At 46.4% G+C, this 26,318-nt stretch overlaps 1 protein-coding gene and 1 long non-coding RNA gene across 3 annotated transcripts in view; both read left to right on the forward strand.

Moving 5' to 3' along the window:
- The window catches only part of LOC308587148, a 283,237-nt gene that overhangs the window by 163,034 nt on the left and 93,885 nt on the right, over nt 1–26,318 (forward strand). The gene's annotated exons all lie outside the window — the stretch shown is intronic.
- Nucleotides 1–26,318, forward strand: part of ASTN1 (astrotactin 1) — a 243,585-nt gene that overhangs the window by 124,990 nt on the left and 92,277 nt on the right. For both annotated transcript variants that reach the window (XM_081194294.1, XM_081194293.1), the window contains exon 8: nt 2,247–2,331. In XM_081194294.1, coding sequence (XP_081050420.1) covers nt 2,247–2,331 — 85 coding nt within the window. The remainder of the gene's footprint in view (nt 1–2,246; nt 2,332–26,318) is intronic.

A 26,318-nucleotide genomic window follows, 5' to 3' on the forward strand; every position in this document is an offset into this window, starting at 1 on the left:
ATGGGAAGAAAAGTACCTCTGAGGGTGTGCAGAATGCCTTTACCTCATCACCGTGAACAAGAGCAGTGTTCTAAACTGAGGGCATTTGGGAAAATGTTGCCTGCAAGCATGTCTTTAGGCAGAGGCTTCAGTATAAGAGCTGCACCTACAGTCTGGAGAAAAACTCGCAGCTGGTTTCTTGTACCTGTCTCTCCCCTGGTTGTTCCAGCAACCAGGGCTGGCCCAGGACATTTTGCCACTCATGGGGGCAACCCAAGCCTTTCTTTCCTTTTGCTTGAAAAACTTACCAGCCCAGTGGAAGAAGACACTTTTCTCTTTTTTAATGCTCATCCTAGTAGATAGTTTATCAGTGAATTAACGGATGGAGTGGAGAGTTGAACCTAGCCCTGGTCTTGCCCTGAATATTCCTGCCCTCTTATCTGCCACCTCTGTAAACCTTTGTTGCAGCTTGTCTGGCTTTTCCTTGCTCATTGAGCTGGAAGAAGCAAAGAGAACAGGAAAAAAGGAGGACAGCAGCAATCTTTAAACCAAAGAAAGGAGGTGAGCATCGAAAGATGCTGTAGAAAATAGTTAATGTGTTTGCAGAAGCAGTTGAGAAAGTGCTCTGCCAAAAGATAAAGGAACTTATTATTCAAGGGACAAGAAGTGACAGCCACATCTCACAAAGGGTATGATATGCTCAAAACACGTTAGGCAAGAAATTGGTCTGCTTCTGTAAAGAAACAATTTTCCACAGGGCTCTTTGACATCCACCTCCTTTTAAGCGTCTGATTTTGCATCAAACACTGAGGCTTTTGAAAGGAAGGGGGTAGTTTTGGTGAAGAGGTGTTTAGATGAACACATTTTATGCCTGCTTCTTTGCTTGTTTCAAATCACGCAACTTAAAGAATAACGGGATCAACAACTATCGTTTCTCTCATCTGCTTCATTGATGGGAATAAAAATTACGGAGGGTACCATATATTCAAGCTGGGATGATATTTCTCAGAAAAGAATCTTGCCTGGAGATGAAATGCTGGTTTCTGATATAGACCTACCTTAGAGCTAATCAGGAAGAAAGGTCCTGCAATGCACCATTTAGAATCTGAGAGAGGTGTCTGAGTAAATATATTTGTTGATGTATTTTGGAAGCAGTTGTCAGCCCTGAGTAGCTTGGGGAACGAAGGGCTACAGTAAGCGAGAGTGCTGGATCCCCATTTAGCAGGTTGTGCCACCCAGTTTAGGGTAGGGGTGGGGAGCATTTCCTCGTGGGCAAACATCTGGGGCGTGTGCATGCTGCTGGGGCATGGACGGGCAGAGTCAGAGGCAAAAGTGTGTGTAGCAACAAGTACAAAAGACAAAGAGCTTTCTGTAGACACATCTCTCCACCTTCCAGGCAAGCAAGAGACATTGCCACCGTTCAGGGACACATTTCACCCAGGCAAAAGAACTCCAGAAGTGCACAGAGCAGGTCTAATAAGGGAGTGTGGCCTTAGGAGGGAGAGCAAGCCTGGAGGGCTGCATTCCCCCCCCCCCATGGGCTGGAGGCTCCCCCCACTGCTGGCTTAGGGAATCTCAGTTGGAGGGCCTGGGAGAAATTAGAGCCCAGTACTCCTTGTCCTAAGGGACATGGGTGGTGCTGTGGGTTAAACGACAGAGCCTAGAGCTTGCCGATCAGAAGGTCGGCGGTTTGAATCCCCGCGATGGGGTGAGCTCCCATTTCACAGTCCCAGCTCCTGCCCACCTAGCAGTTCGAAATCATGACAAAGTGTAAGTAGATGAAAAGGTACCACTCCGGCGGGAAGGTAAACGGCGTTTCCGTGCACTGCTCTGGTTTGCCAGAAGCAGCTTAGTCATGCTGGCCACATGACCCGGAAGCTGTATGCTGGCTCCCTCGGCCAATAAAGCGAGATGAGCGCCACAACCCCAGGGTCGTCCGCGACTGGACCTAATGGTCAGGGGTCCCTTTACCTTTACTCCTTGTCCTGGTTATTTTTCCTTTGTAGCAGGAGAATAGTGATCTAGTCATTGAACTAGTGACAGGGGAATGACAATAAATGTAGCTGAAGACTTGCATAAAGTATTATGATACTGGTCATTTTATTTCTGGCTTCTTTCCTAAAAATTCCTGGCATGAAATTGGTTGTTTTCCACTGCTGCTACACACTTGAGTTGATGAGGTCCACCAGAAAAGCAAGGTCTCTGTCCCTGATACCCATACAGTTCGTTCATTATTTTCCTTCTCTTGTTTCTTCTTCTGCCTCCAGGCGAGTGCCTTTGCTATGAAGGTTACATGAAGGATCCAGTGCATAAACACCTTTGCATCAGGAACGAATGGGGCACAAACCAAGGGTAGGTGACTTTTACAAGTCTCCAGAATCATTGCAAACCCTGAATGGAGAGGGCAGTCCTGCATGCCTGCCACTTATGATTGCTGCAGTCTCTAGTGAATTGCTCAGTACAGTGTCTGCTGCAACTTCTTGGGATCGGTATCAGCGGATGAAGTCCTTGCAACAGCCAGCAATATGCCCCTCCTGGCTCATTAAAGCTTGCCAAGGGACTATTATTTATTCGCTTTTTTCTTTTTTTGTTTTGTTTTTTGTTAGTGGCTTTAGCTTGCTCAAGGCAGCCTAAAGCTACTTACAACCAAAGTAGGACCAAATGGATCTAGGCTGTGGTCAACACATCCTTGTGGGAGGGAGTGATCCTGGGAAAAAGCAGTGATCCCAACAACACCTGAAAAGCCCACTCTGGACCCACTGAGTTGTGACAGCTGCCACCCAGTCACAACTGAGAGCGTGGTGATGCAGCAATTGCAAGTGCTGAAACAGATTAACTTGATGCATTTTGAGAGGGGTACAGGCCTGATTATGGGAGTGAATTGGCCTTGGCCACCTTAATGGGTGACCTTTATTGGGAGAAGGACAGGGAGAGTGTGATCCTGTTACACTTGATATCTCAGCTGTTTTTGACGCCATTATCCATGGTATCCTTTTGAGCTGCCTTAGTGAGATGGGTATGGGAAGCACTATTTTGCAGTGGCTCAGGCCCCCACCTGCAGGGTCTGTATCAGAGAAAAGCACTGTGTGTTTGTTTTTTGGCCTCCTGGCAGTTGTGCTCTGGGTTGCTGCAGGGTACCATCTTGTCCACAATGCACTCTACATGGGGCTGCCCTTGAGGTTGGTCCAGAAGCTACAGCTGGTGCAAAATGCGGCAGCTCAGCTACTCCTTGGGGCAGGATATCGGCAACGTGTACCCCCCTCTATTGAAATACTTGCACTGGCTGCCAGTTAGCTACTGGGGTAAGTTCAAGGTGCTGGTTTTGGTGTATAAAGGAACCAGGATACCTGAGACTGATACTGTCATAGACCTGGTTGATCACTGCACTCTGCAGGTGAGAGCCTCCTGCAGATTCTGTCTTTTCAGAAGGTCCTTTCTGCAAAATGTAGGAATCAGGACTTTCGGTGCCGTCTCACCTCCGCTTTGGAATTCCCTCCCATCACATATTAAACATATTAGATCTTCCTCTTTCAACGGACCTTTTAAGTTCACAGAATCATAGAATTGTAGAGTTGGGAGGTACCCCAGGGGTCATCTAGTCCAACCCCCTGCAGTGCAAAAATCCTGCCCACAGAAAAGTTGAGATCTTTCCCAGTCAGGAATTGTTTTGAATATGCTTTGGAGTTGTTGATGTTGATGTTGCTGCTGCTGCTGCTGCTGCTATTTGCTTTATCACTTGTTGTTTGCCACACTGAGGTTCTTTGGAAGGAAGGGCAGGATAAAGGCAGTTCTTAGTAACTGCTCTGAAAGATATGCCTGTATTGCAAGCTAGCTAGCAAATTAGTAAAACTCCTCTGTCTAAGGACCAAAATTCCAAGGTTGTAAGTCATTAGTACAGTAGAGAGACAAGTGTATGGTTGCTGCTTTTATTGGCTTAAGTGCAAATGCACTCTGTGTGTGTGTGTGTGTGTGTGTGTGTGTGCTTGTGTGTGTGTGTGTGTGTGTGTGTGTGAGAGAGAGAGAGAGAGAGAGAGAGAGAGAGAGAGAGAGAGAGAGAGAGCACACTGCCCCCTAGTGTTCAGTAGTGCTTACACAGAAGACAAAGTTTGCAGGAGCATTCCTGAATGTCTCCATGTTCTAAGATTACCAGATCATTGCCCAGAGATCTCAGATTTGCCTTGAAGTAGCGCAAAGCAGGAAGAGGACCACTTTTCTGTGAATATAATATCAAATATAAATATAACTAAATCATAAAGCATAATCTTCCTTCCTGCCTGCCTGCCTGCCTACAATTTTTTATTTTAAATGTGAACAAGATTAAGGGATCATCATAATCATCATCAGTTTGTGATGGAATGTCATCAAGTCCTATTGCTCCCAGGGGGACTTTGTGAATCAGTGTGTGCTGCAGCAAGAAGCCCTGTCTTCTCGCTACTAAGGCGGTGGGTGGATGAATAATCTTTTTCCGAAGTCTTGGAGGAAAAAAAATTGGTGTGGAATGAGAACAGTGCAACCCTTGAACCTTCTTGTTAGGGAATCTAGTGGTCTTCTACCTGATTCTGAAGTAGACCATTGATCTGATCCAGGTCATGATCTGCCTGGATTGGATCAGGTGATTTTGCTTTGGTCTCCAAGCACAGCAGATTTCTTCTCCATTCTTAGAGATGGGCAACGTGATTGGCTTCTTATTTTGTTCTCTGTGAATGGTTTAAGCACTTTGATCATGCATGCTTTGTGAGTTGTGCTACAGACTTGATTCTGCACATTTATCATTATTTTTTATTACGGTCTTTTCCATGAGTATGACCCATCCAGAGTTAAGGATATTGAGATCTCAGTGGGTTCCGTGGGAGAATCAAGTACATACTTAGGTCCCATTGATTTAAATTGAAGTTAACACTAAACTTTTTGTGTTTTGAGGTTGTGTTATATGAATCAATACATTCATAAATCATTTTCTGAGTATAGAAATGTGTACTGCTTTCCTTTCCTTTGGAGCAAGGCTGGGGAGGGGGGGGGTCTTGTCACCTTGGCAGCCCCATACATAATACCCAGGCTTGTCTTTTTTTGGGGGGGGGTTCCCTGTTGTTATTATTATTATTTTGCTACTTGCACTTTAGATCTGTTGGATCCCCTCACTTTTCTTTTATTTCTTTTTTTCATTTTTTAAAAATCTGCTCCCAGCACTGCTGCCGAATTACCAGGAGAGCACAAGTGCTGACTTAAGTGTGTGGGAAATTGCTCAGATTAGAGCTTAATCATAGTGATGGCCTGTGTGCTAAGGAGAAAAGGGGTCTAGCCTGCTGGCATCCGTAAGAACGCTAAGTGTGGATTAATTATCCCTTCACACTCTTTAGCCACACTATCATAATCACAATCATGGTGGTTAAAGAATGTCAAAAGAGGGCAGAATTTGATTCTGTCCCCCCCCCTTCCCATTCAGCGCAGGTTTATGGCTGAAGTGGGGATTCTAATCCATGTTAATTAATGGAAGTAGTAGACCAGCAAGTTTAATTAAATTAAAATGCAGTGCAGTGTTCTTGTGTGAGAGAAAAGCCAGGCAAGCTCCATAAAGTTGTGCAGCTGTAGCTAAACCCCACATGCGTTCTCCCTGCCTCCCAATGACATGGCTTTGGTAAGTACTCTCATTGTTGGCGAGTCTCAGTGCATCGTGATTCAACACTCCCTGGGTTAATTAACAATAATTGCCCGTTAACATCCGAATGGGGAACCTATGGTGACCAGGATCAAAACAACCCAGGGTCCCAGGATTACTGCCTTTTTCAGTTTCCAGTAATCACAGTTTCCCAGTTTAGGAAATCCCAGACCGAGAAGGGAGGAGGGAAGGGGTGGCTCGTGGAGGTGTGAGGGCACAAGGACAAAACCTTTGCATATCTTAACTTACCTAACTGAGCCATGCATGTCCAGACTGAGCAGTCCAATTGCCAGCTCGCTTTGCTGGGGAAATGTGCAAGGCCATTCAGTGACCAAGCTCAAGCACCCACTGCATTCTGTTGACATTACCCACACACTTCCCAGCACACCAAAGGGTTAGAAACTTGGCATTTAAAACAGAAAGGAAGAAACCAGAAAGCTCAATTCAGTACGACCTTTTCCTTTATATGGGGAAGGCTTTTATAAGAGCATGGGAACTTCAAGGAACTACAGAGATTTTTTTCTTACGGTAAGAAATACGTTTTTTTAAAAAAAGAAAGTGCAGAACTTGCCCTTGGTCATAAACACTCTAATCAGAACGTCTTTGGGCCTTTGTTTTTGAAATGTAGCTTCAGATAACACTCCTCCAGCTCACCATCACACGCCTCAGCCGTCTCATCCTCCCACCCAAGTTCCCACTGCCTTTTCAGGGCTCTGTGATTTTCATCACTATCTGATTCTTCCAGGGGACGGATCCTATGTCTTCCAAGGCTTTGTTGTCCTCCCTTTGCTCTTATTTGTAACCCCCTAGGAGACTCATCTTGTCAATTTGCAGTGGATTTTTATTTTATCTGTTTGCTTACAAATCTTCAGAAAGAAACAGCACACCAAGCACACTTTTTGCATCTCCTTGACCTGCCCAGCTACTCAAGATTGCATTTAGACCTTGCCTTTGCTGATATGCCTGCAGATGTGATTGTACGCCAGTTAGTGCCTTCCTTCTCCTCCTTTTCTCCCTCTCTGCCTTCTGCTGGTCCTTGAGGGACACAGTTACCTTCAGATGCCCTCCTTCAGATGTTCCCCCCTTTTTATATTCTTCCATCTCCTAGCCTATGTCCTCCCATGGCATGTAAGGTTCTCTAAGGCTGCCTTGCACAAGTTCTGTACCCAGAGTGGAATGAAGTGGCTGAAGCAGATGAGTCTGATGGTTTGGAACCAAAAGCTGTTGGAGCAGGAGGCAGATTAAATGGTTATGAGCATACTTGGGAGGAACGGGATGCAGGTGGCGCTGTGGTCTAAACCACTGAGACTAGGGCTTGCCGGTCGGAAGGTCAGCGGTTCGAATCCCCGTGACAGGGTGAGCTCCTGTTGCTCGGTCCCTGCTCCTGCCAACCTAGCAGTTCGAAAGCACGTCAAAGTGCAAGTAGATAAATAGGTACCGCTCTGGCAGGAAGTTAAATGGCGTTTCCGTGCGCTGCTCTGGTTTCGCCAGAAGCGGCTTATTCATGCTGGCCACATGACCCAGAAAAACTGTCTGCGGACAAACACCGGCTCCCTCAGCCAGTAAAGCGAGATGAGCGCCGCAATCCCAGAGTCGTTCACGACTGGACCTAACTGTCAGGGGTCCTTTACCTTTATACTTGGGAGGAGATGGATTAGTTAGGTCTGTAAAGAGAATGTTATTGCTTGTATGGTGTGGACTTCGTGAACCCATAAATTCTGGGTTCAAATGCCCCCTCATCCTCAGAGCTCATTGGCTAACAGTTGGCCACTGTATGAGCCACTCCCATCTCTCAGCGTTGTAAAGAGGTATAGACCATTTGCACTTTTTTTTTAATAAAGTGGTTACTGGGGGCGTAGTATAGGGGACACTGTTGGGTCTCAGAGGATAGGCAAGTTTTCAGATCTCCCCTCAGCCATGAAGTTTACTAAATGGCCTTTACTCACTCAGTATCTTTCAGCCTAACTTACCTCACAGGTTAGTTCCATGTTTTGTATGTAATCATAATGCATTTACATAATTCTGAGTTCACTGGCCAAGCCCAAATAATTTTAGCACCTGAGGGCAGAAAATCCAAATGTGCTCTCACCATCCACCCACAGCAGTAAAAAGGACCTAAAATGGGTGTGATGTGGCCAAATAGACATTTTTATAAACATCAAGTCTAACAAGATGCCATGGAAGAAAAGATCAGCAGTAGCTCATGGGGCACGACTTCAGCCGTGTTGTGTCCATCATGCCATAACTATGTATTTCATGTTCTATCTAAACAGTTTGCACTGAATACATGCAGTAACTGGCAACTAACTGCCCTTTAACAGCATCCGGAATCTGATGCCCAAAATCATCATCTGCCTCATATTGTAGGAAAAGCCCTTTGGCTGCATGGATCTGCTTTGTTGATGATGTAGCTTCAAACTAGGAAAGAAGGGGATGGAAAGTCTGCAGCTCCGTTTATTTCCTTTCCCCCTTTAGGCTGGCTCAAGGACTGGGTTAAGCGGCTGGTGGGATACAGGCAGCTGATTTCTCACCAGTAAATGTCTCTGGCAGGAAATACTGCAGACTGAGATCTTGCAGTGTGCGTTCAAGTGGCCTGCTTTGAGCAACTTGGGATTTAGTAGCCATCAAACAACACAATTTATTGCACTCATCCTGCAAATGAGCTTGAAGGAAAGGGACTGGATTGTCTGGGTCAGACCATTGACCCTATCAGCTCTTGTGCCATGAACCACTTGACATTCTTCACAGCAGATTAGAGCTTCACAGTCTCGGGGCATATTCCTAACTGGTACTGCAGGAAAGAGGACTACTAGGTACCAAATTATAAGAAGGAAAAACAACAACAAGCCACATGGGCTGCCTAGATTAGAACCGAGTTGAAACTTGGCAGAAGTGGGGGGCGAGTTAGTGCACCCCTGAAATATGACCCCCCCCAACAATAGGTTGACAAAGGAGCTCAGATGATATGACCATGTTTGTGGAAGAAAGGAACACATCCTCTTTGAGCTTCTGCACAGCTCAAATGCCTCGCCATGGGAGATATTCCCTCTTCTCTGTCCTTAGTGACTTCAGTGCATCAGGTGACACATTCCTCACACGATCCTTATTTGGCTGGAACTACAATACCTTCTCCACTCACCTGGCAGTGAGCTCCATTGAACGCAATACGATTTTAAAATTTGTGAGCAAAATTTTGATAATGCAGTACTCCCGTCTGGATAAATTGGGGGGGGGGAGGAAAGTCAGGGGTAGGGAGGAGGGGGCTGCTTCTAAAAATAGACACCCCCTTTGCTTTAACTATGATTTGTTTGCATACTTCAAGACTACTCATCCCCTCTCACTTTCCTGCTGCCAAAGAATTAATCTCAGAGCATGGGCACGACTTCTGGCTTATGTAGCTGTGCACAGCTCCAGGTCCACTTGCTGGCTCTCTCTCCATAGCAACAACACCATCTTCAAAATCATCTGTAGAATGTAGAAGCAGGGCAGTCAAGTAAATGCAGTGGGTGGCTTGTTGTGAAAAATGCTCATTTATAAGAGGATAACTGAAGTGGTCAAAGGAAAAGGATTCAGGACATAGTTTGGCACAATACTCATATGCCAGGCAGGGCCGTCTTAAGTATATCCGGCGCCGTGGTGCAAATATCCCTCTGGTGCCCCCCCTTCCCAGGGTTGCTGACCTTTTTACGGCACTGCCGGCAGCTTTGTGGGGCTGGAGGAGGCGGGCAGCGGCTGAGGAAGAGGCGGTGAGGGCTGCGAGCTGATGCTGGGAGGTGCTGCGTCCAGCCTCCGCCTCTTCCCTGGCACCCGTGCCGTGGTGGCCATGGCAGGTGGAGGCTCTGGGTGCGGCGCTTCAGTGTGGCATGGCAGAGGCAGGTGAAGGCAGCGAGCTGATGCTGGGAGTCGCCACGTCCAGTCGCTGCCTCCTCCCTGGCGCCCTCCAGAACTTGGCACCTTGTGCCACTTGCCTCTATGGGCAAGATGCCCCTGGTGCCAGGTCTGCTTGCTGCAACTTGGGCAGGGGTGGCCCTGGAGTCAAGGCTTAGAAAGGCATTGGAAACATGTTCCCTGGTCTCACAGGAGATGCCGGTCATCTTGAGGAAGCTGTGGAAGGCGTTGCAAGTTGGATGAGTGGTTGTTTGGCCAGGGAGGGTTTTCTCCGAACTCAGTTGGGTGTCTGGGAACTAGGCTGAAGAGAAGGGGGAGGAGAGAGCTTCCCCCCTTGATTCTCTCCCTACTGGGGCAGCCCCAGGCAAAAGACCCCATGTATCCTGCACAGTCCTTTCCCAAGCTGCCCTACATAGAATTTTCTTATGGAAGGGGAGATTTATTTTTAGAGTAGTGAGCAAAAACTTTATACTTCTCTTGTCTAATTACACTTTTAGTGCACCCCTATCTTTGGCAGGATGCCCTTTTTGAAGTCATTAGTCTTCTCAGCAGGAAGAGATGATCATCAAAGACTCTGTTTCCCAGCAACCCCTGCTGTGTCGTTATGCGCCAGAGGATTGCTGAGAGAGCCTGCTAAGTCTGCTCTTTGCTTCCCCAGCCTTAAGCAGAGATTTCTTTGAACTGGGGCCCAGGGAGAGGGCTGCCGACTCTCTATCTCCAGACTCCTTTCTGAGAATTTCATTTTGAAACCAATTTAGCAATTAAAAGCAGCACAGGACATCAGAAAATGCAGGACAGGGGATTGTGAAATAAATAGCTGTGCAGAATTGTCCTAAAAGGGGTAGGGTGGGGGGAGCTTGTTCTCTGTTGGGTCCATGAACCCCTCCCAGATTACGCGCTGCGTACTGCAGGTAGGGCCTGTAATCCTATGCAAACTGGTTATACAGTATACAAAGGCTACATATCGCTACCAAAGGGCAAGTCACCAAATGCCGTGTTTTTTTTGTTTCTCCTGAAGCAAACTTTGGGATTTCTTTTCAGGCAAACGGTCTGAAGAATTCTGATGGAACCCAAAATATTCCAATGCTACTAGCAAAATATCAGAAGAAACCTGCTAGATCAAACCAAAGGCCTATCTGGTACAACATCCTGTTTTCCAAAGTACAGTGTTACCTCGGGTTAAGAACTTAATTCGTTCTGGAGGCCTGTTCTTAACCTGAAACTGTTCTTAATCTGAAGCACCTCTTTGGGGCATCCTGCTGCCACCGTGCCGCCAGAGCACGATTTCTGTTCTCATCCTGAAGCAAAGTTCTTAACCCAAGGTAGGCGGGTTCCAGGTAGGCGGAGTCTGTAACCTGAAGCATCTCTAACCCGAGGTACCACTGTAGCCAGTCAGATGCCTTTGGGGACAGATGCCTTTGCACAAGACTTGGCATCAGGTGTGAAATGAAAAGAAAAGAAGGGAAAGCCCTTGGTCAGTTGACTGGTTAAATATAGTCAAATATTTGTTTAATTTTGTCAGAACAATAAGAAACAACAGAAATAATTATACTATTTAGAAAAATTACTTTCTTCTGAGAAGCCTGTACTCTTTCTAATTAGGAGAATCACTACCACATTCTTTTGACTTCAACTGATGGGTGAGGACCCACAAGTTGTATCCCTTTTGCATCCCTCCATAGCTGACCTTAGGTGAGTCACAGCAATTGTGCCATCCACTGCCATGCCTTTTTTGTTGTTAAGGTAAAGGTAAAGGTACCCCTGCCCCTACGGGCCAGTCGTGTCCGACTCTAGGGTTGTGTGCCCATCTCACTTAAGAGGCCGGGAGCCTGCGCTGTCCGGAGACACTTCCGGGTCACGTGGCCAGCGTGACGAAGCTGCTCTGGCGAGCCGGACCAGTGCAGCACACGGAAACGCCGTTTACCTTCCCGCTAGAAAGCGGTACCTATTTATCTACTTGCACTTAGGGGTACTTTCGAACTGCTAGGTGGGCAGAAGCTGGGACCGAAAGATGGGAGCTCACCCCGCCGCGGGGCTTCGAACCGCCGACCATGCGATCGGCAAGCCCTAGGCGCTGAGGTTTTACCCACAGCGCCACCCGCGTCCCTGTTTTGTTGTTACCTAGCTTTAAAAACGTGGGTGGTGCTGTGGTCTAAACCACTGAGCCTAGGGCTTGCCGATTAGAAGGTCGGCGGTTCGAATCCCCGCAACAGGTTGAGCTCCCATTGCTCGGTCCCTGCTCCTGCCAACCTAGCAGTTCGAAAGCACAAAGTGCAAGTAGATAAATAGGTACCGCTCCGGTGGGAAGGTAAAGGGCGTTTCCGTGCTCTGCTCTGGTTTGCGGCAACCCCAGAGTCGTCCGTGACTGGACCTAACGGTCAGGGGTCCCTTTACCTTTACAAAAGGAACAACAAACGAATGGAAACACAATTACAAGATGCAAAGGGAAACAAGGATCACATGGCACTGAAAGCTCTCCTTAACAATGTTGTTGGAAATCAGATGCTCCTAAGTTTGAGCTGAGCAGAGACCTGAAGCTGCTATTTGCATTTCCAGGGAAGCTCCCATTGGCAGCCAGGGAGGATTTCCTTGAAATGCAAATGGAAGGTTTAGAAGGGGAAAGTTGTTAGGACTGTGGGGAAGAGTAAACATTCCCTCATTATGGGTCCTGAGGTTGCTCAGGCTTCCCTGCAGCTCCTGTTTCCATAACAAAATTGCGCATGCTCATTCCACACAACTAACATGTCTCATTTCAGCCTTGCATCCCAGTAAGTAAAGAATGCAGTCTTACTTGACTATTAACAGCGCAATCCTATGCTTGCCTACTCAGATGTCAGCCCCACTAAGTTCAATGGGACATCCCAAGATATGTATATGTATATAGGCTTGTAGGCTGAGTGTGTTAGATATACTCATATCTCTTAGGCCCCAGACTATTTCACAGTGGCTCTGATCTACCACAATGCATTTGGCTTTCCTTTGAATAAATGTTTTGTTTTTTCCACATTCCATAAGAATTCTGCAGTTTGATGTCTGAGGGTACAGATCAATATTGTTCTATTTATGGAGATGGTTAGCTATGACCTTCATGATGTGAGATGGCTCATTAGGACTGAAATTTTACACTTACCTGGTAGAAAGTCCCAACAAAATCAAGGGGGTTTACTTCTGAGTAAACATGTTGAGGTGTGCCCTGTAAGAGCCATATTTGGTGTGGTACAACACACAATTTTTTCCATAGAACGCACAGCAACCGTCTCCATGTATGAATCATTTCTCCTTGCCGTCCCCAAGAAACGGGTTCACTGCCTCGTTTTAGGTGTCTCCGCTATTATTTTCTTCAATTTTGTAGGGTTATGACATCAATTAGTACATCTTAAAAGGGAAATTAGACACTAATAATAAAGTAGTGGTTTTAAATATTTATTTAACAATAATGTATGATTAAAACATGTTTTAATGTTCATAAATGGATTCTTTGATCTCTAAAATGATGGCAGGAGGCGAGGGGGACATCATACGCCTACTCATTGGAGATGAGCCATAACTCAGGTGCAGGCAGAAGATTCTCAGTTTATTATTGTTAATTTTCCCACAATTAGCCCTGCTGAAATTTGTTTTCCTGGCATTCATTCTCTTTGTGCTCTTCCCAGCGGCCATTTCTCCTTTGGTTACTAAGTGTACTTTTGCACAAGTAGCAGTATACAACGACAAGCTGAATTCTACAAGTTGTATAAACAGTAACTGAGAAACTTGGAATAATTTGGTTTAATTTCCAAAGAAGGGTGTCAGTCATATATATGATTTGAACTTCTTAGGGTAGTTCTCTGCTACCCTTACTTTGACAAAGCTGGCCCCATGGAAGATTTCCCTTCTGTTTTCACAATTGCATCTCTACTTCACAGTTTGTGATGCTGATCATTACGCATACCATTGTGCTTTCAGGTTGCTGCATAAAATGTGAAGTAGCCATGGAATCCATTTAAGACTAGATTCAGAATAGCTTTTAAAAAGAGCTGAAAGCAGTTTGAGAGAGGCATCATTTCCTGTGGTGTACGCCCGCATTTCCTTTTCCCACTGTTGACCTTGCTTAAACAGGTTTTGAAACAAATACTTTACAAAAAGCAAAAACCCAACAACATTATTTATTAAAAGTTTGTCCTGCTCTTCCATCTTTTATCCTTGCAAATAACTTCCATGGTAGTTTTGGCTAGTACTGAGTGTCCCATTTGCATCCCATGAGCTTTTGGACTGAGCAGGAATTTGAACAAAGATCTCTTCAAAATCCAGCACTGTATCCCAGCCTTTCCCAACGTGGTGCCCTCCGGATGTTTTGGAACACAACTCCCATCATTCCTGATCCCTGTCAGGCTGATGGGAATCATAGTCCAAAACATTTGCAGGACACCAGGTTGAGAGAAGCTGCTCTATCCAGTCTACCAACCTTATAGACCACAAAATGCCTCTTTCAAAGTGCTTTCAACTCCAGAAAAAAAAATCAACTGTCTCTAGTATAAGATTTCATTTAATTGTGTACAGCTGGAGCTTCAACACTTTATCTCTTAGCAGAAGCAGCAGAGAAACATTCTCTATAGGTTCTCCCCTTTTCTATTTCCCATTTTTTATCAGTTTCTTTAGGCATGGGAAGAATTCTAACATGCCCACCTCCCTTTAATCTTATTTTCCAAAGACTAAATGTTTCCAGTTCCTTATAGAAGGCATGTAACAGTTCCATTTCTGAAGTCCCATTAGGACCTACTGCATGTATGTAGCTTACCCATTCTGTCAGGCCTCTCTCCTGGATGAGTCTCTCGAGCTGTTATAATAGGGTGGGGGTAGGTGGGGGGGTCATTATCTGTCTCTCCTTTGAAGTTTTCAGCTTTCAATTCAGAAACAGGTAGCTGCAGAGCAATATTTAATTCAGATACCACTCTCTGTCTCTTCTCCCTCCCCCCTTTCTCCTGAAGCTTACACTATTTATAGGTGTACTTGAAAGCAAGTCAGCTATATAAGTAGCTCATTACCGGCCCCACATTTCACATTTAATGAGTTCTGCTGCAATTCTACCATTGGTTTCTGAAGCTTAGCCTCCACGTTGCACAATGGTTTCCATAGCAGGGATCCCAGTGGCTTTCAGGTCCGATTCTGTTTCAGCCAATTTCCTTCTGCTTGTAGACTTGAAACAGTTCACAGAGGAGGAAAAATTGACAGAATTTTGTTTTCAGAGAGCCAACTGGGGCTCGGCTACAATTTCTTTTAGCTGGCATCCTAGTTGGAGGTGGCGACAGATCGTCCTAAAGACTAGGTCTTCTTTTGTTGTACAGGCCACACTGGCCTGCATGGGGCCATACTAATGACCCAAGAAGCCAAATGTCTCTAAATTCCTGCTGGCCAATATGTGTTTTGAAAGGAAAGGAAGCTTGGTGATTGAACTTCTTTCACTTCTAGCCGACTCTTTTTTCTGCGTAGTTGAGAAGTAGCTCCCTTTCTATTCTGCTTGATGAAGAGTTTTGATTAACTCAACAACATCTGTACTCCAGTCCTGCTGAAACAGAGGTCATAGCTTAGCAGCAGAGCTCCCAGGTTGAAGCCTTGGTGGCTCCAACTGAAAAGTTCCCCTGTAGGTGATCTCATTGGACAGCCACGGCAAGCCACAGTCAGCCTTGGGTTAGAAAGGCAAGGTTCTAAAGCTGTGACCTATGGCCAAGAAGGCAAACACTATAGCCAGTGTCTCTTATCCTATTCAGTTACATATTGACATATATGGGTCAGCGTCTTCAGAACCTCTGAGGTATTTTGTAACAATTTCACAGTTGGGCAGAAGTTCTGAAGTAGCCATCAGCTGGTGCATTATACATTAGCCCACAGTGAGAGTGTGGAATTGCTATTGCACACATAACATTCCTTTCTTATGCGCAAAACTGTGGGAAACCCCTTTTTGCCACACTTTGATTGAGACTTGATGGGATTTCCAGGTTCTGGGTCAAATTGCTCTGTGGACCATATCAAGTCTAATTGGTTGGCTGTTCATTCATGGATAATACTCAGGATAGAGAACTTGCTGTTCCTGACTTAGGCTCATGTTAAAATTCCCCAAAAGTCCTACTTCCATTTTAAACTAGGCTGGTCTCCTGACTCCTAGTGTGTCGCAATGATTTGTTGTTGCTGCTGTAGTTTGATTATTTAGGGCTGCAATGTTTAGTAGACTAATTGGTTAAAATAATCATTTTAACTCACAGATATGGTGAGATCCAGGGCTCATCCAGAATTACTTCTGTGCCATGCACAGGTCTGCTATTTAAAGCTCCCTGTCTGAGCTGTTTTCTTTTCTTTTTGCTCCAGCAAAACCCCACTCTTTACCACTTAATCAGAGCAAATGTCAATCCACAGAAACCCCCAAATTTCTGTTTTTTCCACGGATTCGGCATTAAAGAGCAGGTTTTCCTGGGGAAAGCAGAGGGGCAAAAGAAAAAGTGCTTGGACATGGAGCTTTTAAGTGCGGACCTGTTCCTAGAAAGCTCAAGGCAAAAGCTAAGAGTGGGTGAGCCCCCAGAGGGCCCCCATAATCACAGCCAGGGCTTGCTGCAGCCCCCCAGCCCCCTCGCTGAATGGCTGCCCAGCCAGTACAGTGGTACCTCGGGTTAAGAACTTAATTTGTTCTGGAGGTCCGTTCTTAACTGAAAACTGTTCTTAACCTGAGGTACCACTTTAGCTGGTGGGGCCTCCTGCTGCTGCTGCTGTGTGATTTGTTCTCATTCTGAAGCAAAGTTCTTAACTATTTCTGGGTTAGCGGAGTCTGTAACCTGAAGCGTCTGTAACCCGAGGTACCACTGTATTGGGTGGATGTGGCCGCCAAGGGCTGCATCGGCTGGCCAAGCTCCCCACTGCGTGGGCAGTAATAATAACAAAAACAGCAATAATAATAAGAAGGCACTGCTTCAACGCATGCACCACATTTAAAGACAAAGAAAGAATGCTTTTCTTTTCCTTAGCTGTCATTTTGCTCTTGTGCAATTATATACAGCAATATACAGACTTGTGCAATTATATACCGCAATATACAGACTTAACCAATTAATCAAGTGATATTTACACGTGGATGTATGTATGTATGTATGTATGTATGTATGTATGTTCTTTACGTTTCCCCAGAGACCTCCCAAAATAGATTATGAAAGCCTGTACACCTGTACATACACCAGTGTACATTTGTAAAAGCATGTTCTTATTATGGCACCCGTGTCCTTTACGTAGCCCAGGGAGGGCATGCAATGGGCTGCTGCCCTTTCTGTCACCCTCTGCTGCCTTCCTTCCGTTCTGCCATGGGCTTCATGGGCTGTTGGCTGGCGTGTCACTTGAAGGAGGATGGAAACAAAGTGATCTGCAGCTGGCCAAAGTAAACTGGGTCATGAACCCAAACAGCCCAAATCTCCCCAGGCAGATTCTGTCACCTCACCAGCGCCCCAAATTCTAGACATGGGCCATAGCTTCATTCCCTTGCTTTAGAGACGACTGTGCTAGTGCTGAACATCTGCCCAGAACAAGGCAGTGTCAATGAGCAGTGTTTTTCATTCTCTTCTGTGCTGAAGAGGACAGCGGGTTTTGAGACTTATCTTGATAGAATTCCTGCCTCCCTTGCCTGATATTGTGGAGGATTGTGTGTGTGGATACTCAGTGATATAGAAAGGACATTCTGCACATGTTCAGGAGCACTCTAGGAAGCGTTTTCTGGAGAACACTATACACGGTAATGTTTTTGTGGCTTCCCTCTTTGTGTGCACATCCTGTTAAAAGGATGATGGCTTTGGTGAGTAGAGGAGGCTCTTGCATTCTACCCCTCCTCCTTCCCTTCCTCCCATGTATCTTGTCCAGTCTTGCCCTCCCTAACTGAACCTGTCCAGTGGACTGCCGTCCTCAGGACCCTCCCAGCTCTGGTCAGAGGATTTCTCTCCCTCTGTCACAACGTCTGCTTGGAAAAGTGAGCAACTTGGAACTAGCAAATCTTGGGCAATCTAAGAAAAATGGGACCCAGGAAGCATTCTTCATGCAATAAATTGGATCGCTAACATCTTGTGACGTTCTGCTTTGCTGGGCACCCAGTTTGGTGCAGTCTCCTGTTCAGAAAGAGAGGCACAAGGGTTACCGCTTGTTCTGCCTCTGCCTTCTCCATCTCCCCTCTTCCTCCTGTGGCAAGCAAAGAATACAGCAGAGATATGAGGAACTGCAGTCCCCTCTTCCCACCTTTCTCCTCCTCTCTAACACAGAGAAGCAAACCATGGTGCTAAGGTGCTGAAACCCAACTGGGCTGATACCCGCCCCCTCTCTAAAGTATCTGCTGATCCAAGGAGGTGAGTAGCAGCTGCCGGTCCACTTGGGGATGCCAGGCATGGAGTTTTAAAAGAGAAAGCCATTGGCCTGGCCATGGCAGCTTCCCTATAGCCAGCACTGAAGGCACATGCCAGATTTGTTCCTGGGCTGTGTAGGCAGGTGTCTGATGGCAGCGGTGGCAAAGCAGTTGGCAGCTGCCATGCCAGCCCAGAAGCCAGTCACCTGGTTGGTGCTCCAGGAGCCAGCCTGGATTCCTTTCTCTCAGGGAGGAGGCGGGTAGCTTGACTCTAGAGCAAACAGGTGGGCATGTGTAAGGAGTGGTAGTGGGCAAACCAGCTTCAGTGCTGCCAAGCCAATGGTAGTGGTGGCGGCCCATTGAATTGTGGTAGTCAAAACAGAATAGTCAGGGTTCACTCACCCCCTAAGTTTGGTTGGCAGGGGTGTCCAGGAGGGCCTTGTCAAGGTTAGGCATGGCAAAGTGCCACAGGAGGACCCAGGTCAATGCTGGCCAGCTTTTCCAGCAAACTGGTAAATCCAGTGAGTGCTGGGCAGAGGAAGAACTGAGGCTTGTGGGGTAGCACATGGCCACAACTGGCTCACAAATTGGCAGCTCTGTTGAAATGACCTTAGAGGTGGCACTGAAGACATTCATTCAGTTAAAAGATGGGCTCCTCATCTACAGCCAACTGCCCACCCAGCTGCTCCACTTGAGCCTGGCTCCCTTGTGGACTGAGGTTTGGTGTGGCTGGTTAAAACAGCTCCCATGACTTTCTTGGAGATTCCTCAGTTTTCTTGCTCCCACTTCCTCTGTTTTCTCCCACGGTGCCCCTTTTCGTTCTGCTGCATGCATCCCTTTGCCTCAGGAGTATTCAGTATCTTGGACACAGGGGACGGGGATGCCAGGGTCGGTAGTGCAAAAGGATTGAGGAACCAGTGATGGTTACCAGCTGTCAGGGAACTGACATCGGAGCCAGAGGCGGAGAGAAGGCTCCCAAGTGATGCTGAAGAGGGACCCAGCAGGGAGAGAGGCAGCTCATCAGCTGGGGAAGGAAATCAGCGCAACACCAGGGATAAAGGGGGGCAGATGGGGGAATCGGCGAGAGGGCTCCAGGACTCTTCGCTGGACACCAGCGGGGAGAGCACAGGTCCTCCGCTACCCACACCCTCCCTGCGCAGAAGACTTCCGCGCAGGGAGAGTAGGAGGAGACTTGGCGTCAAACAGCTTTTATGCTGGAAAAGGTTTAAGAAACGCCCACTGACGGATTCTGCTAGCGACTGAGGCAGCCACGAAGTGAAGGGCTGTCCAGACAGGAAAGGTTTAACAAGCCAACTTAGCCCCTATATTCATCACACCAGCACTGCATTTCCACTCTTTTTTGAAGCTCTTCCCTGCCACCCAACTCTTGCCCCAGTATTTATAGTTGCTTCTTTTTATAGTCACACACACACACTGCCCTGTTGTTTGCCTCAGCTTTGCAAAATTGAAGGACGGTGAGATGAAAAGCTTCTTTTTCCGTTCCTTTCAGATCTGCCTTCTCCTTTCCTCCCCGGGTCTCTCTCATTCTGCTTTGCAGCTCCCAGCAGCCCATGGAGAAAAGCGTCAGCATTAGCATTCTTTTCACAATAACCTCTCTGGGGGGTGGCAGAAGAGGGTGGGGTAGAAGAGGGTGAGCAATAGAAAACCGAGTCACTGACAATCAGAATGCTCGAAAGTAATAGAGTTTGAGAGTCATGAATCTTAGTTGAAAAAGAAACGCAATGCAGTTGAGGACTGGGGTCATATAAGCAGGCATACGGTTACTGTAAATTTGGGCCTTGTTCTTATATTTGGTGGTCCCTATATGATCCTCCACAGGAGTGTGTAGGGGAACTGGCAGACCTGAGGCTCAGGGGGAATCTCACAAAGTCCATGTGTGCAATAGCAATGGCCCCTCTCAGGAGCCAGCAAATCTACAAACTGGGCCTTGGTCCTGGTTCACACATGAAGAAGAAGAAGAAGAAGAAGAGTTTGGATTTGATATCCCGCTTTATCACTACCCTAGGGAGTCTCAAAGCGGCTAACATTCTCCTTTCCCTTCCTCCCCCACAACAAACACTCTGTGAGGTGAGTGGGGCTGAGAGACTTCAGAGAAGTGTGACTGGCCCAAGGTCACCCAGCAGCTGCATGTGGAGGAGCGGGGAATCGAACCCGGTTCACCAGATTACGAGTCTACCGCTCTTAACCACTACACCACACTGGCTCCCTCCCATGCATATATATCACTTTGTTTCTCTGCTTGAGCTTACTGTTGGGTTGGGTTGTCACATAAACCTGAAGCCTCCAGGATCTAGTTCTGGCTTGTTATGTGTGATAAAGCTATAACATCCCCAGTAGGACTTTAATATCACCTCACTCTTGTCATGCTCCACAGACACTAGGAACCTACTTTTCTCTGTTCAGGGAATAAGCCTTTCAGGAACATATATGACTGGGTGGAATTACTCCAATGCTAGTGGAACTTCACCCTCTGTGGCCCTCACTCTTTTCAGCTGTCTGCCTAGTAGAGCTGGCCCAGAAACTGGCATGCTTACCATAAAATTGATTGTACTATTATTTGATTCCCTCCCCGCAATTTGAGGGAGAGCTGGGCTTGCGAGTCATGAATATTGGTCTCAATCTAAAAGCTCTCTTCATTTAAACCAACATGTACATTTGAGTTTTATTAGCTAGTCCTGTCACATTTCCCCCCAAAATTAACATACAATGAAGGTCTGGAATGATGTTTCCATGAGATGCAGGAAAACACTGGTGATTCTGTTCTAGCTATTGTGATATCATCCCTGTCAAGACAACACACAGCATTTGAATTCCTGATTGGGTATCAAATGTTAGTCATTTGGGGTTGCCTACATAGGCCTGGCCTGCTTACCAAACTACATAGAACTAGAGTTTGCATAACTTTAGGGGACGCAGGTGGCGCTGTGGTCTAAACCACTGAGCCTCTGGGCTTGCCGATCAAAAGGTCAACGGTTTGAATCCCAGCGATGGGGTTGAAGATTTTCAGTTCTAGCTTTTCTCAGACTGATGGCATGGTCTCTGAAGTAATAGCTACTTTAATCTGTTGGGTGGATTTTGTACAGTGGTATCTCGGGATGCGAATGGGATCTGTCCTGGAGCCCCGTTCGCATCCTGAATGGAATGTAAGATGCGATGGCGTGCATGCATGGGTCGCGTTTTGCCACTTCCACGCATGCGCGTGATGTCATTTTGAGCGGCGTGAGTGGCGAAACACAGAGGTAACGCGCTCCATTACTTCCAGGTTGCCGCAGAGCGCAACCCGAAAGCGCTCAACCTGGAGCACATTCAACCTGAGGTATGACTGTAGTTAGAACAGGATGTATTATTTTACAATCTACCCTCCCTGTTGCTCGTTTGTGTGAGCAGAATGTTTAGTGTGATCAGTGTAGTGTTTAGACATCATAAAATGGTAAAGGGGACCCCTGACCATTACGTCCAGTCGTGACCGACTCTGGGGTTGCGGTGCTCATCTTGCTTTATTGGTCGAGGGAGCTGGCGTACAGCTTCTGGGTCATGACTAAGCCGCTTCTGGCAAACTAGAGCAGCGCACGAAAATGCCGTTTACCTTCCTGCCGGAGCGGGACCTATTTATCTACTTGCACTCTGACGTGCTTTCGAACTGCTAGGTTGGCAGGAGCAGGGACAGAGAAACGGGAGCTCACCCCATTGTGGGGATTTGAACCGCCGACCTTCTGATCGGCAAGTCCTAGGCTCTGTGGTTTAACCCACAGCGCCACCCGCGTCCCTCTTAGACATAATATGCTTAGTTTAAAACTTCATCCCTTTCAGCATTAATGTAGAAACTTTGAGACTAGGCTGTATAGCCTTCCCATATTTACCCAGTCTGTGGTAGTAGACTGGATTTCCCCTTTTAATAAAACAATCATGCAATAAACTGTAAAGTAAGCATAACAATTGAATTGCATTCAATTCCAGCATTGCCAATAACAAAAACAAGGCAGGCAAATTCTACTTCTAGATTACAAAATACATGGCTGGGTTAAAATGGATTCTCCAAATGGAGACCAGACAGACGTCCATCTGCCTCAGAAGCATAGTGGAAAAGAGATTGAGTTCTGAATCAAGAGGAAGTAGAAAAGATTAAAACCTTTGTGTCCTTTTACCACCAGAGAACTCAAGGGAAGTGACATGACACAGAGCTCTGTCTCTGTCAATTAAATTGCTTTTATTTGCAACCTGCCTATCTAGCACTTTGCAGCTCTGTGGTTGTTAGTCCCTAGAGTTACTAAACAGCAAGAATGCATGGTTATTTTGACTGCAATCCCTCACATAACAAGGGGTGTGGTAGTTGGAGAATGGTTCTGTCTTCCAGAGACAGAACCAGTTCAGAAGAATAGCTAGGTTTCCTTGTGTTTCCTTGGCCACATGTAAATGTTGGGCTTGCATTGGAACAGTTTCCCCTAATTTGCCGGTCTTTTTGAGGGTGACAAATTGGAGGTGGCCATTTCAAAGGTTTCAATTTGACCCCCCCCCCAAAACTGCCTTGAGGTAAAGGGACTTAAACTTCTGGTGCAACATCATTCTTCTTTTTACTTACTGATTTTGCTGGCAGAGCCCATGGCTTTAAAAATCTGCAAGAAAAAGGAACACAAGAGGGAAAAGGGGGAGAGATATAAGAACCTGCCCTGTGCTGGGATGGCCGGCTACTCTCTACACCTCGGTTATTTTACCTCCTCTCTAAATCATTGCATCCCTGTCCTTTTATTTCTCTCTGGGGATTTGTTTCAACAAAACAAAATCATACCTGCCTAAGTTATACCACTCCCTCTTGCAGTGTCAGACTAGGCTTAGCAGCAGTTTCAGATTTCTATGGAATCTCTAGAGTTATGGGAGACCTTCTGCCTGTGGCCAGAGGATCACTCCCAAACATCAAATGGAACCTAGAAAGGTCAAGTGCTGCTTGTTCTAGGATATTGGGAAAAGGATGAGGCATGTGGTCAAAGCTACAGGGCAGTAAACCAATCACTAAAAGTTATTGGAAGGGCAACATATAGAATCCAAGTGGAGATGGAAGTTACAGAAAATGCACACCAGGCACACGCCCCACTGTCAAGTCCCACAGAAGTCAGTAGAGAAAGTCTTGTCCTGGTGGCCATTATCAAAAGTGCTGGTGGATATTTTAAAGATCCTGGCAGTAGCTACAGCCATGAGACACCTATCATGTGAAAAGTAGCCATATGTAAACCTGGCTTCACGTAGGTGCTTCCATATTAGGTTTTTACTGTGGAATTTCCACCCTTTGTTCACACTTCTGGGAATTCTGATGTCTTCTCTAAAGACAGAAAGAGGGGATCATACAGCCTATTTCTGCTTCTACAGTTTATCTCTGCTTCTCTTCCTTGCAGCTCATTGTGCCAGCTCCTCCCTCTCCCAACCCCTAGGGACAGTTGGCCAATAAAAGAGAGATAGCAACATGTACAATGAAGAAAATCAGCCTTCAGATCAATACTGCTCTCAACATAGGTGCCAACTCCCTGGGGCCCTGAGTGCCTGAGCACCCACAAAATTCCCCATGAAGGGGCCGGGCACCCACCAATTTCAGTGCCAGGGCCATGCACACTGCATGGCACCCATGGCCCTGGGCACCCATGGTTGCAGGGCCAAGATGGCGCTCCTGGCTCTCAACCTTCATTTGCCGGTGTCATTTTGAATTCTTAACAGTCAAATTAACAGTTTACAAGCTGATAGTCTTCTTTTCCAGGGACACTTTCTGCTCCTTGACTAGTCATTTCCGGTTCCTCTTCTTACTCCATGAAGCAGCACAAGGGCAGGTTAGGAATGGTTGTGGACCTTTAAAGTCCCCGCACTGAAACCACAAGTTATCACTGCTTGGCTAGACTGCTTCTACTCAAAAGCCTTGGTGCAAAAAAACCAACCCCGCTGGCTACTCTCAGTTCCGTGTTGTAGTAAGTCCTTGCTTTCCACTTTCCCCATCCCCATGCAGTATTCAATGGTTGGAAATGCTTTACCAGTTGCATTGGCACAGAATGATATAGAAGCTTCAAGGGTGCCATTCTGAGCTTCTGAGCAATCTGGTGACTGGGCTTCCTAGTGACCAGGGGGTAGGGGTGCTCCTGAGGGGGGCACAATTCTTACTTCTACACACACTGTCCTAGTCAGGTACAAGAGTGAAGTGCTCCTCTAATTTTAACTCAGAAAAGTGTGCCTTGGCTATCAGATACTTGGGGAATGTCTGAGAGGGAAAGATGGATATCCTTTATTTTGACTGAGATTTTATTTTCTTTGAGCAAACCAAATCCCTCTTAGAGCACTTCATGAAAGAGTGGCCCTACTTTTCTCAGATCACTTTTCAAGGCTCTGGCCTTTTTGAGACCTCCACTCAAAGGCACTTCTTGGAAAAGTGCTCACTGTTTTTGTCCTGTCTTCTTGGTTTTCCCCCTTCCTTTCCTTTTCACCTTTCTTGCCCTTCTGCTCTGCCAGAATCCACGCCTCTCCTTAGAACTGTCAGCTCCTTCTTCAGGGAGGTTTCCTCTTCCTTTGAGAACCTGGGCTTTATCCTGAATGTTTGATTTGTTCCTGTAAATTGCAGGCTGCTATCGCTCCTTTCAGAGAATAATGACACCATAGGATCAAACCTAGGACAATTTGCATTCAGGCAGCTTCTAGCGAGCCCTGAAGAGACCACGTAATCTCAGGAAGCGGACCTTTTCATGTGCAAGGTTTAGTAAACAGGTAGCATGGGAGCAGCATAATAAATACTGCTTTTAACATTTTCAGAAATTCAAAGCGTGGGTTTCCAAGTGAATTTTCAGAAACCTTGCTTCCAGCAACATGGAACACAAGCCAAAGCCAGATAAACAAACCGTTTGGAAGGCTATTGCTTTCTTGCCCTGCTGCTATTCACTCTCTGCTCCCCTGATTATTCTTTATAAACCATTCTTGTTCTGTACATCTTATAGAATGATTAAATAGGTACTAGCATCTAGCAGCATAAAAATATGTGAGATTGTAGGAGATGTAGAAGTGTTGATTCTGAGCTGTATGGAAAGCCATGGTGGATCTGGACCCTGGATTTAAGAGACCTTTGAGTCTCCCCATTTAGATGGTCACATGGAGTGACCTCCCCGGGTTGCAAGCTTGGGCAGTGTGTATGGAAGTCCTGGGCTGCCCAGGCCACAAGATCTCTCTCTTGGGCTCGCTGGTGTGGTTCAGAGGAAAGCAGAGCAATACGTTTGGCACCAGCTTGGCTGCAGGAGTTGCCAGAAGGAGACGTACAATACACCATCCAACGATATTAGCGACACCATTCTGGATTTGTGTAAGTTTTACTTAGCCTTTTCTTCTCCCAAATATATCCCAACAAGGCAGTGGAAGTTTAGGACCAGAGTTTTCCTTCCCTTTGATGAACTACCTTCCTAGGTTAATGAACCTCATTTTCCTCTACTGCATATGCAGAAACTGCTTTCATGACTGTTGGACCCCACTGTTGATCTTGTCCACTCAATCCTCTGGACCCTGTCTTTACATGCAGGGTAACTCACCAAGGGTTTAAGACACATCAGCTACCCTTACCTTCTTTAGCCAGCCAGTTGAAGCCATTCCCAGGATGTGGCCGCTGTCACATGCTGACAAGCTTCTACGAACCGCAGGTGAGAGCTAAGTGAAGGGTGGCGACCGAAGGTGGACAAACTACCCCAGAAAGAGCACAACATCCCCCCATCTTTGTACAGCTGGCTACATGTCAGTCACACAAAGGCTATACATATACGGCTCTCTCTGTCCTGCGTCCTGGCATGCAGGGGGCATCATCACCTCTCAAAAACACATTGCAGACAGGCAAGAAAAGTACCCAAGGACTGTGTGGAGAATTCAACCTGGAGAGAGTCCCAAGGGCAAGGTGTGAAGCGGAGCATTTGGCCCCTGGGCCTGAGGAACCTAAGTTGCTGACTCTGATACAACAAAACATGTAAAAAAATGAAATGAAATGTTTTGAGCACTTGCAGTTTCACATTTTAAATTCACTTAAATCAGAGTGCCACCAGGACTATGGGAATAAAACAGAGCTTGCTTCTGCTCCCGGTGCTAAATGCATTTCCTTGGGAATAAGTATCATTTTCTGGTAAAAAAGTACAATATAATTTTTTTAAGTCAAGATAATCAAATGAGCATCTATAACCATGTATGTGCCTGGCTGGGTGCCCCTTGGCTATAAAATGTTTTATCAAAATAGGATGAAGGAATGGAGTCTGTGGGATTCAACATGCCCATGCCAACTCAGGTACTGGCGCAGGGCCCAGTTGCTGCTGCCTCCATCACCTGCCACTCCCAGGTGGCCATGGAGGGGGTCTGGACCGAAGAGGCCTGGGCTTCAGACTCAAGTTCTAGCCTTAGCTGCACCCACTGGTGGAAAGCAAAGTATTCTGCTAA

Source organism: Podarcis bocagei (genome assembly GCF_964188305.1).
Source record: "Podarcis bocagei genome assembly, chromosome: 5".
Lineage (NCBI taxonomy): Eukaryota > Metazoa > Chordata > Lepidosauria > Squamata > Lacertidae > Podarcis > Podarcis bocagei.